The 13093-nt window shown below is 44.9% G+C and overlaps 1 protein-coding gene across 2 annotated transcripts; it reads right to left on the minus strand.

The window, feature by feature from the left end:
- Positions 1 to 234: 234 nt before the first annotated feature.
- Positions 235 to 10062, minus strand: pyroxd1 (pyridine nucleotide-disulphide oxidoreductase domain 1). Of its 2 annotated transcripts, none has more exons than XM_042335826.1 (12): positions 9949 to 10062; positions 7024 to 7104; positions 6736 to 6855; positions 6134 to 6262; positions 4864 to 4937; positions 4224 to 4384; positions 3759 to 3853; positions 3543 to 3681; positions 2653 to 2765; positions 1936 to 2058; positions 1282 to 1419; positions 235 to 723 (listed from the first exon to the last, which is right to left on the minus strand). In XM_042335826.1, exons 1-12 carry the CDS (start codon positions 10024 to 10026, stop codon positions 475 to 477), a joined length of 1500 nt encoding a protein of 499 aa, XP_042191760.1. In that variant the 5' UTR covers positions 10027 to 10062; the 3' UTR covers positions 235 to 474. The 2 variants fall into 2 exon arrangements, with proteins under 2 accessions (XP_042191760.1, XP_042191761.1); XM_042335827.1 differs by lacking the exon at positions 9949 to 10062 and adding an exon at positions 7305 to 7351.
- Positions 10063 to 13093: the final 3031 nt, after the last annotated feature.

Here is a 13093-nt window from a genome sequence, read left to right on the forward strand (position 1 = left end):
TGCAGTTAATCGGCTGTATGTTTTGTGGGCGAAACGGGGCAGCCAACAATCGATAATTGAGTGACCAAATTATTATTTCTTTTTTTAAAGGATTATTACCCCCGGAAAAGAGATCCGCCAATCGACTAATGGGTTCCTACTTACTGCTAAGTAAACAGAGGCTTGTGGAGTGAGGAAACTTGCCTAATATTTTGCCCAGCTCGGGAATCGAACCGGGGTCCTCTCACTTGTGACAACTGCGCGCTCTTTTCCTGTTAGAAGCGAGGATCAAGCACGGACCATTATTCCAAGCAATCATTTGCTTTTTTCGATAGAATCCAATCCAATGCAAACGGCTGACATTGAAAATCAATCACGTGATGATACCTTATCAAAAATAAAAATCATTCATTTACAACCCATCCTCACCAGTGCTTTTGAATCAACCCGGGAAATAAAGTGCAGGTTAACTTATGTGTTGCATATTAGCTCAGCTCAATCAAAATAATCCTCAATGTCAATGTTTGGATTAAGCAACTCTTCTCCATATGAGGAAAGATCCATCTGATTTAAAATCAGATTTTCGAAGGTCTCTTCCAAATTAGTTTCACCAATAAGCACAGCTCCCATCATCCTTCCATTCTGCATCACAGCTTTCACATACTCGTGGCCTTTCGTGCATCGCAACAATAACTCCTGATCTGCGCCCAAACCTTGGCCATTATACTTTCCCAATAGCACTACCTGAAAGACAAAACAAAATCCACAAGTTAATAGCCTATTCCTTAACAAAAATGTGTTTTTGCAGTCTTAAGCTATTTAACGTATCAACGTTAACACTTGCTCGGTAAGCCGAGGTGTTTGAAGTAAGGAAACTTGCCTAGAAGTTTTACGTTACCCGGGTCTCAAAGCGCTTCACAGAATATTTTGTAAAGTGAATTGGCTGTGTATTTTGTGGGCAAAACGTGGCAGCCAATTGCACACAGAAGCGTCCCCACAAACAGTCATGGATTGAGTGACCAAGTTAGGCGTGTGGAGTAAGGAAACTTGCCTAAGGTTTTGCCCTGCCTGGGAATTGAACTCAGGTTCTCTCGCTTGTGAGGCAAGTGCTCTAACCAACACTCCACAGGACTCTTATATAAATTTATATTTATATAGCGCCTTTCACATTGGGAGGACGGCCCAAGGCACTTATTTAGTGCCACAACACCTCATATCCCAGGCAGGAGAATTATTATAAGCAACTCCACTGAATTCGCATTTTTTAAAAATGAATTCTGCAATAGCTCCTTTCAACATTACCTTAAAATTGAAGAATTTGGTAGCGTGAGCAAACAGTTCAAAGCAGAAGTCCATTTCGATAGATTCTCCTGATATTTCTGCAGCTATACATTTTGCTGCATAATATCCCATCTGCCGAGCCTGTGTCCACAGTCGCATCTGAAATATAATGTAATAAAAATACTGGCTAAAAATTTACAATAATAATCCTGGCATTTGATCCAGCGACTTATCATGTTATTGAGACGCCTCAAAGCTCTTCACAAAATATACTGTAAAGTGAATTTACTGTATATTTTGTGGGTGAAACGCAGCAGCCAATTGCGCACAGTAGCGTCCCACAAACAGTAGTGGATTGAGTGACCAAATTATTATTTCTTTTTTGGGTGGGGAGGGGGGCAGGGTGGGGGGGGGGTGGAGTGTTTATTACCACAGAAAGTGATTCACCAACCAATTGACTAACAATCTAAAGTACCTACTTACTGTAGGTAAACAGAGGTATGTGGAGTAAGGAAACTTGCCTAAGGTTTTGTTCCACCCGGGAATCAAACCCGAGTCTCTCGCTTATGAGACGCTAACCACGACGCTACAGGACTCCACCAACATTTAATATTTTATGTAAAATAAGAACAATATCTGACAAATAGCAAGCGGCATATTTAATATCTGTTGTACCTGTTGCCAAAGAGAATTAGGTTCCCAGGAGGCCGTACAGATATCGCCAGCAGCAAAGATGTCTGGCTGTGAAGTACGCATGTGTTCATCTACTTTAAGTCCTCCATCTTCTGCTACATCAAACTGCAAATAAGAGTGTCGATTGTTGAAAATCATGTAAAAACAATGAAAAATAGATTGTATTAGTACACAGTAGTGCAGGTTCTGTTTTGTGAATGCGTTATAACAGTTGTCCTTATACTCTCCAAGCAACGAGAATTAAAACGCTTTCAAATGTTTTGAATGAAGTGTGAAAGGGCGTGTAGACGAGTGAGAGGATGTTGAAATTGATCCTTTCTGTGGCAGGGAGCCAGTGGAGCCTGGCAAGATGGGGGTACGGAGTTTTGCATGTGTGAGAACACAGGCAGCGAGGTCTGAATCCATTGTAGTTTGTGGGCAGTGGAGCTGGGGAGACTGAATGAGATATTTTAAGAGGGAGATAGCAGTGAATAATAATAATAATCCCTGCATTTGATATAGCGCTTATCACGTCTTTGAGACGTCTCAAAGTGCTTCACAGCGTATACTGTATAGTGAATTGACTGCGTGTTTTGTGGGCAAAACTTTTTAAGAAATAAGGACATTGATTAGAAAGAAAATTTGCTGACGACTTGGCCTAAATGAGCAGAGCAAATACACTGTGATAGTCAAATGGCTGGACCCTAAATATTTACTTACTGTGTTGCTTTTGATGAACGGTTCAATATTTGGTGCTACGCCAGTTGCACTTACGATAAAATCACACCCATAGATTCTTCCATTTGACAACTGTATATAAACAGGCCAATATTCTGAAAGGAACAAGTACATTCAAACCCTTAATATTTGCTCTAATATTGCATATCTTATAAGATTGGTTCAGTTGTTTCCCAAACTAGACATTATTATAAAATTGACAATTTTTAGATATTTCTGCTCTGAGATCCACCACATTAGCAAATGAGCTAACACAGCCTAAACCGATTTTATAAAGGACTATTATAATTTACATTTTTCTAAAGCTTACAAAGAAAGGAGATTTCCATTCCATCATTCTAGAACAGAATTTATCCGAGGAGGTTTCAGATGTACAGAAGAGATTACTACTCCACTGCACTACTTGGACTCATGAATAAAGCACTTAAAGTTGCTTTGTTCATTACTGCCATATTGCATTTTGTTTCACTGTTATTGAAGTGGTCTTAGCAACAAATCTGACCATTAGATAGCACCAAAGCAAATTAGGTGCACAAAAACACGAGACTTCAGGCTGATGTTGGCTGGAATACATTTCACACTTGGAGCTTGGGTTAACTGTGTGCAAAAGAATACTGTATATACACAACTACTAAATACAAATACGTAAGTATATACAAAATCTATAATCTGAATCACCAGTAATCCTTTTTTGGTTGATGATTTCATAAAATTAAAAGCACTGACAACAAATTTTGCACAAATAGTTAACCTTACTCGCAAATTAAGACTCCCACTGTTGGAATTGTCATTACAAGTCACTATTTACAGGTGGCCTTAAAGAATGGAGTCACGACAGAAAACATACCAAAATTAAAGTCTTTCTGAAATACCTTCTGCAGTTGCTTCTTTTCCTTCAACAGAACCTTTTTCAGGGAATGCCAGCGAGGTTTTCTGCAATACTGCAAACTCTTCTTGTAGGTACATCCTATCAAGTTCGCACTCAAACTCGACATGGACTTTGTGAGAGATCTGATGACCAAGACTTCAAATGTTTAATATGCAGAAAAATAAGAAACATACAAAAGAAATGTTTAACCAGCTCTAACCTCTTTAGTTCCTTTGAGTTCCATGCCCTCATGCCAGTCTGGTCCCAAAGCACTGCCATGTTGTTCATCTTCAGGAATACCTTTCCTTATCCGTTCTGAATCCAAATTCAAAACAATTCATAGTTAAACAGACATCTACTGGGATCAGTAATCACCTAACAACTTGGTGTTTTATCTTAACAAAACACACACTCAATTCACTTTACAATATATCCTGTGAGGCGTTTTGAGACGTCTCAACGATGTGATAAGGTGCTGTATCAAATGCAAGGGCTCTTATTATTTATTATTAATTAAAATAATCTTTGGTTTAGATGTTCATATTCTTTACAAAATGTACTCACTAAGGTGTACATTTTTACTTGGGATTTGGTCTATAGTGGTCATGTATAAATACGACATTTAGAATAAAGAATAAAAGCTTTATACTAAACACATTCTTTATTGTTACATCTTTGGAATTACCTTCCATTGTGTACCTTGTCCTTTTACAGGGTAGAGCTGCCTCAGGCTTCTCAGCCCTGAGATGAGGAATCAGAAATTCAGCTGCTCCTGCATCAAAGAAAGTATTGCCGATAGCTTTATCTTTTATCGCCCAAATTACTTCACATCCTTCAATTTCATAGCTAAAAACACAAAGGGCAACAGTTTCAGCAGAAAGCTCAGAACTCCATATTGGACAACCTGATAAAAATTCAGCTGCTCTCGTGTTAAAGTATTTCTAACAGGTTTACCTCTTAATCTTCTTTTCATCCTTGAGCTGACAAAATACAAACCCTTACAGCTGTAAATTAACAAAATAAGTATTGCACCTTCAGTACAGCATGGTGTATACACTCAGCCATCCAGCCAGCAATATCCAGCTTCCAATGGCTAACATTACGGATTAATGTGGTTTCCCCTTCACTAAATAATATGCCTAAACTCTGCCTCTATTGGTATAAAATTGATTCACTCACAATCTGCAGTGATTGCAAGATAGAGATAGATAATGGAACTGTGTAAACGGCTGCAAACTATGCTATTCTTCCAGCCACGGTGTGACATTTTTAGATAACACAATATCATTGAAAAGTACTAAAAATAAAACGGCTGCAATACTTACACCAATTCCAATGCTATGCCTCCATTTCCTACAACTGTAATCCTTTTGGCCTTAGCCAAACGTTTTTGAAATTCCTATAAGATAAAGTACAAATCAACTATTAAATCTCTGCAGCAAATGCTGTTTTCTTGCTCTTCAGGTCTCCTGGCATACCTTTCCCTAGTCAAAAGGTTGATCTGGATGCTATGCAGACTCTGGGGTAAGCGCGAGGAAGTGGGACTAGTTGGACAGCTCTTTCAAAGAGTCGGCACAGGTACGATGGGCTGAATGGCCTCCTTCTGCGCTGTATGATTCTATAATAATAATAATAATAATAATCCTTGCATTTGATATAGCGCTTTTCACATCAGGAGGACGTCCCAAAGCGCTTCACAGAACACACTGTAAAGTGAATTGACTGTATATTTGTGGGCGAACGCGGCAGCCAATCGCGCACAGCAATGTCCCACAAACAGTCATGGATTGAAAATGACCAATTTATTATTGTTTTTGGTTTTGGAGGGATTATTATTAGGCTCTGTGTGGAGTAAGGAAACTTGCCCAAGGTTTCGCCCTCTGCCTGGAATTGAACTCAGGTCTCTCGCTTGCAAAGCGAGTGCTCAACCACTGAGCTACAGGACTCCACAGGACTCTATGTTTTTCTGGTGAAAAATAGCAATCGTAAAGGCTGTGTCCTACCATTCTGGGTATCAAAATCCGATAACTTTGTACAAATACGTCAGAAAACTAATACAGCAACGAAACAGTAACTGAAGCAGAACCCTTCCAATCGGTTAGTCATGCTGATAATGTGGACTGTAGCCATAAAAGTATGTAATCTAGGATCCTAAGATTATTTAGAAAACCTGTTGGCCTTCGAAGAAATGATAGGTGCTCACTGTAACGAGCAGTGACAAAACATGGCAGCCAATTTTGTGCACAGTTGTCCTGCAAACAACAATTGAGTGAGTTTCCAATTGTATTTGGGGGATTATTGGCCAGGACAAAAGGAGAAACTCCCTTCTCTTTTTGAAAAGCGCCATGGGAACTTTAATGTCCACCTGAGCCGAGCCGATGTGAGTGCAAAGTCTCTACTGGGTCTTGAATTCACAGTCACAGCCTTCAGAGATGAGTATACCACCAATGGAGCCAGGCTGGCCACGATAAATCATTTAATACTTCAGTCCACAATTTATGCAGCAATTTTCATTTAATAAGAAGTAGTTGCATCCTTTATTTTAATGAAAAGAGATTTGTGCAAATTAGATTGCGCAAAAAAAATTGTTATTACCTGAGCACTATCAGTATCCCGAATTCCTAAAACATATGGATTTTCATGGATTATTAGCTTTGGTTTGCCTCCTGCGCATATACAAAGCTTCTCATAGTTATATTCCTCACCATCTTCCGTCCAAATTTTCTAGAAATAAATTAAAATGACAAAATGAGGAATACATAAAAGTGCAACACACCTTCCCTACCATTTGAAACATACCGAGTTATTATTATTAATCAAATAATAAAATGATGGCGCTGCAGAAATCTTTGCCATTTTGCAATTTACACATATCTCTTTCTCGAGGACCTATTAACTGCAGAAATAATTGAAGTTTTTTTTCCCCCAAAAAAGGTTCAATTCACTGAATAGGTCTAAGGTGACTCTTCAAACATTTTTAGTCGAGCTGAATACATCAGATGAAAGTTTGTGATTTATTCAGCTTGACTAAAAACGAACAGTCCGTATTTGACAACGTTAATTATGCTGTTTTAAGAAATAGCTTTAAGCAAAGAAATAAACACGAAAGGCATTTAATACTTCAACAAGATTCAGTATCCAACTGCCAACTCTTTACTTGGCAAGTGAAAGTATTTTCCTTTAAAAATGTTTCTTACATGTTGCGTTGCATCCAGTTCTTTGACTGCAGAATGAATCACTTTAATATTGGGGTAGCGCTCTTGAAGCACATGAGTTGGTCTCTCTACCACTTCAAAGTCTTCCAATGTTTTTGAAACCTATGAACACAATAAGGAAAACACAATTGGTGATAGAGACCAATAAATAACCATCGTATACACTGGACAACTTAGAAGCAAAGGCACAGATGGTTCACACGAGTGGGAGTGAACATTTCAACCGCAGATGATTTCACGCGCTGAATGAACTAAATACACAATTCTTACCTGTCTGAGATTTGTTACGGCTTTAATAACTGACGATGCAGTGATTAAAAGCGTCTCTTTTGATGGAAACTGTGCAGCCAGCTAAAAACAGAAAAATAAATCACTGTAATCATTTCCGTCAGTGCAACAGAAGTGGCTTTTAACACAATTAAGAACTTTTTTAATGTTGAGAAAAATATAAATATTGCTGTTGTGCTTTGGACTCTATTTCAGGCCTCGTTCGCTTCTTACGTACAATATTTCTGCCTTAGAGGCCTTGGGGATTCTACACAACGACTTACACGTGAAGCCATACTGGTGCTGGTAGTTTTCAGCAATAATAATAAACCCTGCATTTGATATAGCGTTTTTCACTCTTCTCGACGTCTCAAAGCGCTTCACAGAATAGACTGCAAAGTGAATTGACCGTATGTTTACAATAACAGAACATCAGCTCCTTGGGATGTCCTCCTGATGTGAAAGAAATATTATTTGTTGCTTGCTTGTTGTTCATTCAGAGTGTCCAATCCTCAATTCATCAGTCTTTATAGTTTCAATCCACGACCGTCTGTGGGACACTGTGTGCAATTGGCTGCCACGTTTTGCCCACAAGATCCAATAATTACATAGCCTGCAAGTGCTTTGAGACATCTCGACAATGTCATTGTCACTGTATTCATTTTATTCTTATGTGGAGTCCTGTAGCTCAGTGGTTAGAGCACTCGCTTTGCAAGTGAGAGACCTGAGTTCAATTCCAGGCAGAGGGCCAAACCTCGGGCAAGTTTCCTTACTCCACACAGAGCCTAATAATAATCCCTCCAAAACCAAAAACAATAATAAATTGGTCATTTTTAATCTACGACTGTTTGTGGGACATTGCTGTGCACAATTGGCTGCCGCGTTCGCCCACAAATATACAGTCAATTCACTTTACAGTGTGTTCTGTGAAGCGCTTTGGGACGTCCTCCCGACGTGAAAAGCGCTATAACAAATGCAAGGATTATTATTATTATTATTATCATCAATTGCAGAGCTGTTTTTCCATCGGTTTCTTTTAAGCACCACAGAAAAAATACAAATATTTTTTTACGTTCAAGGCCGAATTCGACGACTTGCCTAACGCAAAGAGGAAGTAAATCAGGTGTCATTTCCAAACCGTGAGCGAGCACAGTGGGGTGAGGGGTAGGTGGTCTCTGCAGTAATAGCGGGCGCCAAAACGCAAAGGGAACTTTTTTTTTTAAAATTAAACTTCGATTTGAAAAAAAAATCAATAACAATGATAGTGGTCGCGGTTGATTCTAGCGGCTTTGTGTGTAGGTGTGTGTGCGTGTGTGTGGGGGGGGGGGGGGGTGGGGGGGAGAGGGGTCGGCCGGGTGGGTGTCTGACACCCGGGGAAACCCATCGCCGTTGCTTAAAAGAGTCTCCGAACCCAACTGAGAATCCCATACATCCCAACCGACACCGTGGAGACCCCAGAGGGAGAGTGTTGGTATGGAATATGCGCTCTCTCTCTCTCTCTCTCCCTGGAGGGACGCCCCCCCCCCCACTCCACGCTTACCTAATTCCGGAGAGTATTAGGCGCAGGTTGGGCGAGAGGCCAGGCTTGTGGGGGAGGGGGGGGGGTTGGGCGAGCCCAGAGTGTGCATCGGGGTCACTCCTGGAGTCTGACCAGATAAAACCGCGCAGCTTGACCATCGAGAGAGAGCGCTGTCTGGCCAAGCTCCCCCCCCTCCCGCCGCTTGTCCGGCGAGGACCCCCCCCTTCCGCTAGTTAGTCAGGGCATTGGCTGCGGTCACCAGGAGCTGAGGGGAGGATTCCCTGCCCCCCCCCCACCCAGTGACTGGTCCAGGTCCCGCCGATGAGCCGAGCCAGGACACTGCGCCCCTCCCGGGGTCTAGAGACCGCACAGAGCGCTGGGGGGGGGGCGGTGTGGGGGGGCTGTGCGGGGGGGCTGTGCGTGGGGGGGGGCGGTGTGGGGGCTGTGCGGGGGGGAGGGCGGTGCGGGGGGGCTGTGCGGGGGGGGGGGGCGGTGTGGGGGGCTGTGCGGGGGGGGCGGTGTGGGGGGGCTGTGCGGGGGGGGGGCGGTGTGGGGGGCTGTGCGGGGGGGAGGGCGGTGTGGGGGGGCTGTGCGGGGGGGGGGCGGTGTGGGGGGCTGTGCGGGGGGGGGGGCGGTGTGGGGGGCTGTGCGGGGGGGGGGGCGGTGTGGGGGGGCTGTGCGGGGGGGGAGGGCGGTGTGGGGGGGCTGTGCGGGGGGGGGCGGTGTGGGGGGGCTGTGCGGGGGGGGGGGGGCGGTGGGGGGCTGTGCGGGGGGGGGGGCTCGTCTCTATCATCGTGCGGCCAGGCCAGGCCGTCACCCCGGGGCCGGGGCCGCTCCGAGGAGACCCCGCGATCACCCCCTCCCCCCAGGAGGAGAATCACACTTACAGCTGCTTGGACTGACACTGAGGTGTCTGTCACTCTCCCTCACTCCCCCCGTCTCACTCCCCCCCTCTCCCCTCACTCCCCCCCCCTCTCCCTCACTATCCCCTCCCTCACTCCCCCCTCTCCCCTCCCCTCCCATCACTCTCCCTCACTCCCCCCTCTCCCCTCACTCCCCCCTCTCCCCTCACTATCCCCTCTCCCTCACTCCCCCCTCTCCCCCCCCTCCCCTCACTCTCCCTCACTCCCCCCCTCTCCCCTCACTCCCCCCCTCTCCCCTCACTATCCCCTCTCCCTCACTCCCCCCTCTCCCCTCCCCTCCCATCACTCTCCCTCACTCCCCCCTCTCCCTCACCCCCTCTCACTCACTCCCCCCCTCTCACTCCCCCCCCTCCCCTCACTCCCCCCTCACTCCCCCCTCCCCTCCCCTCACTATCCCCCTCCCTCCCCCCCTCCCCCCTCTCCCTCACTCCCCCCCCTTCCCCCCTCCCCTCACTCCCCCCCCCTCCTCCCCTCTCCCCCCCTCACCTGCTCGGCACAGGTGGCTCCCGCTATGCCGCCGCCCACAGTGATGATGAAGCCGCCGGGAGCCGAGCGCGAGGCCATGACTGTGAGCGTCACCGGAAACCACGTCACACCGACCGCACCGCCGACTGCGCGTGCGCCAGTCACAGGCCCAGAGTAACAGTGTCAGAGCATCAGCAACAATGTCAGTAACAATGTCAGAGCACCAGCAACAATGTCAGTAACAGTGTCAGAGCATTAGTAACAGTGTCAGAGCATCAGCAACAACGTCAGTAACAGTGTCAGAGCATCAGCAACAATGTCAGTAACAATGTCAGAGCATTAGTAACAATGTCAGAGCATCAGCAACAATGTCAGTAACAGTGTCAGAGCATTAGTAACAATGTCAGAGCATCAGCAACAACGTCAGTAACAGTGTCAGAGCATCAGTAATAATGTCAGTAACAGTGTCAGAGCATCAGTAACAGTGTCAGAGCATCAGCAACAATGTCAGTAACAGTGTCAGAGCATTAGTAACAGTGTCAGAGCATCAGCAACAACGTCAGTAACAGTGTCAGAGCATCAGCAACAATGTCAGTAACAATGTCAGAGCATTAGTAACAATGTCAGAGCATCAGTAATAATGTCAGTAACAATGTCAGAGCATCAGCAACAACGTCAGTAACAATGTCAGAGCATCAGCAACAACGTCAGTAACAATGTCAGGGCATCAGCAGCAACGACAGTAACAGTGTCAGAGCATTAGTAACAATGTTAGACAATCAGCAACAACGTCAGTAACAGTATCAGAGCATTAGTAACAATGTCAGCATCAGTAATAATGTCAGTAACAATGTCAGAGCATCAGCAACAATGTCAGCAACAATGTCAGAGCATCAGCAACAATGTCAGTAACAATGTCAGAGCATCAGTAACAATGTCAGTAACAATGTCATTCTGTCAGCAGCAGTTTCAGTATCAGTCTGTCAGTAATAACGTTAGTAATAGTGTCAGTCTGATACTCTGTTACTAACGGAGACTGTGTAACAGTGACGTGTTTCCCGTTCAGAGTAACGTTGCGCATGAAGTAACGCTGTTGTATGACCCCTCGGAGGCGCTCCCAGACGCGGGGGCTCTGCTGATGGTGGAGTGGAGCTCCCGCCGGACGCTCTGCCTCTCGTTGGTGGGAACGTCGCGTCAGAGCTTTAACGCAGCGCCACAGGGATCGTAAACGTCATTGACCTCCGACTGAACGGACTTCTGCCTTCGCAGCGACGGCGACGGCGACTCCGACGGCGCGGCCTCGAAGCAGCCTCCGCGGCACCGAGCCCCCCCCCCCCCCCCCCCAACCCGCCTCGTCAGTAACCGCGCTCACCCGCGCAGACGAGACGTGTCGGTGGGGGTGGGGGGGGGGGGGGGTCTGACGAGACGGACTCGACATGATTCCCGGCTCGGAATCGATTGTCTGCAATGGGGGAAATTGCCGTCCGTTCCAGCAATTTCGTAACCGAACCGAAATAAAGGTTACACCGATGGTGTGGCCTCCCACCCGCCGAAACGTCACCCACGTAGACGGGGCAGGGGTGGTGGGAGGAAGGAGTCGTGGATTATTTTTTATTGACCAACCCATTTTTTCTCTCATTAAATTGCATTTACGTCTGTCCTATACGTAGCTGCAAAGGTAAGGATAATACCAAATAAGCTGATTAGGCAAAGGGCAGGTCTGTCTCAAAAAGGGTCAAATTATCGTATGAAATAGATATCCTAATTGATATTTTTGGTCAGTCGGGTGTCTTGACACATGCGGAAGCCCATCGCCGTGCTTAACGGAATCCAGATCGGACGAAGAGTTTAACGTACGCCACTTAACACGCGGAAATTTACGTGTCTGGGATGGAATATGCAATCCGACCCCCAAAGGGGTGGATCCTGTTTGCCTGATAATAGAGGGTATTGTCCTACTCAAAGAGATAAATACGTTCCCTCATTAATTACTCCTTATTTTGTTGGGAACTGATTCTCCATTACATCTGAACGTTTCGCCCTGGGTGGGAATCAAACCCAGGTCCTCTCGCTTGCGAATCGAGTGCTCTCACCACTAAAACCACAGGACTCCACCTCCAGGGGGAAACTTCGAACAGGATATGCTAAACTTTGTTAAATAAAATACTATTTTTTTTGTACTGATGTGTGTGTGTGTGTGTGTACCATATGAAAATTGAGTGTTTTTTTTTGTTTGTTTTTGCTCCCAGCAGCATCAACGCAGAACGAAATATAAACGCAACCCCAAAAATCTGCAGATGCCGGGAATCTGAAACAAAAACAGAAGTGGCCGGGAACGCTCAGCGGGTCAGGCAGCATCCAAGGAGAAAGGAAAGATCTGACGAAGGGTCGTGGACCCGAAACGTCGACTCACTTTCCTTTCTCCGTAGATGCTGCCCGACCCGCTGAGTGTTCCCGGCCACTTCAGAAGAAAACACGTTCACTGAAAGTACCCTGTTTATGCAAGGCTGTTGTCAACCAGAATAATCAAACACTGGAACGCACCCCCAGGGCGTCGGTTAATAAATCAAAACAGAATTATTTTTAAACCTCGTAAGGCCACGTTTTGAATATGTGTCCAATTTGGGCATTCTGGCTACAGAAACACATTGGAGGGCGTTCAGATAGAAGTGACAGGCATGAAGTTTAGGCTTCAAACCCTGAAGTTATGAGGATAGACTGATAATTAAGCGTTGTTTTCGCAGAGAAAAGACTTGAGAAGTTTTAGTGGCATGATTTTGAAAACACTGAAGGGAAAGGGTAATGTAATTAACGTACGGTTGTTTTATTCGTTGTTGTAAGACTACAGGGCAGTAATGGCAAGAAAAAGCAAAGCAGGGGATTAGAAGATATTTTTGGGTCGAGTGACAGATGTATAATAATAATAATAAACCTTGCATTTGATGTAGCACCTTATCAAGTCTTTGAGACGTCTCAAAGCTCTTCACAGAATATACTGTAAAGTGATTTGACTGTATATTTTGTGGGCAAAACGTGGAAGCTAATTGCATATTTGTCAGTGATAAATAATACAGCTTTATATTATTTATTTGTTCGAATCGCAGATCTTTATCAAATTGTTGCACAGGACTTTTTCTTTGCAAAGGAACAAAAAGTTTGAATGTAA

The sequence above is a fragment of the Callorhinchus milii genome, unplaced genomic scaffold (assembly GCF_018977255.1).
Source record: "Callorhinchus milii isolate IMCB2004 unplaced genomic scaffold, IMCB_Cmil_1.0 Scaffold5, whole genome shotgun sequence".
NCBI lineage: Eukaryota > Metazoa > Chordata > Chondrichthyes > Chimaeriformes > Callorhinchidae > Callorhinchus > Callorhinchus milii.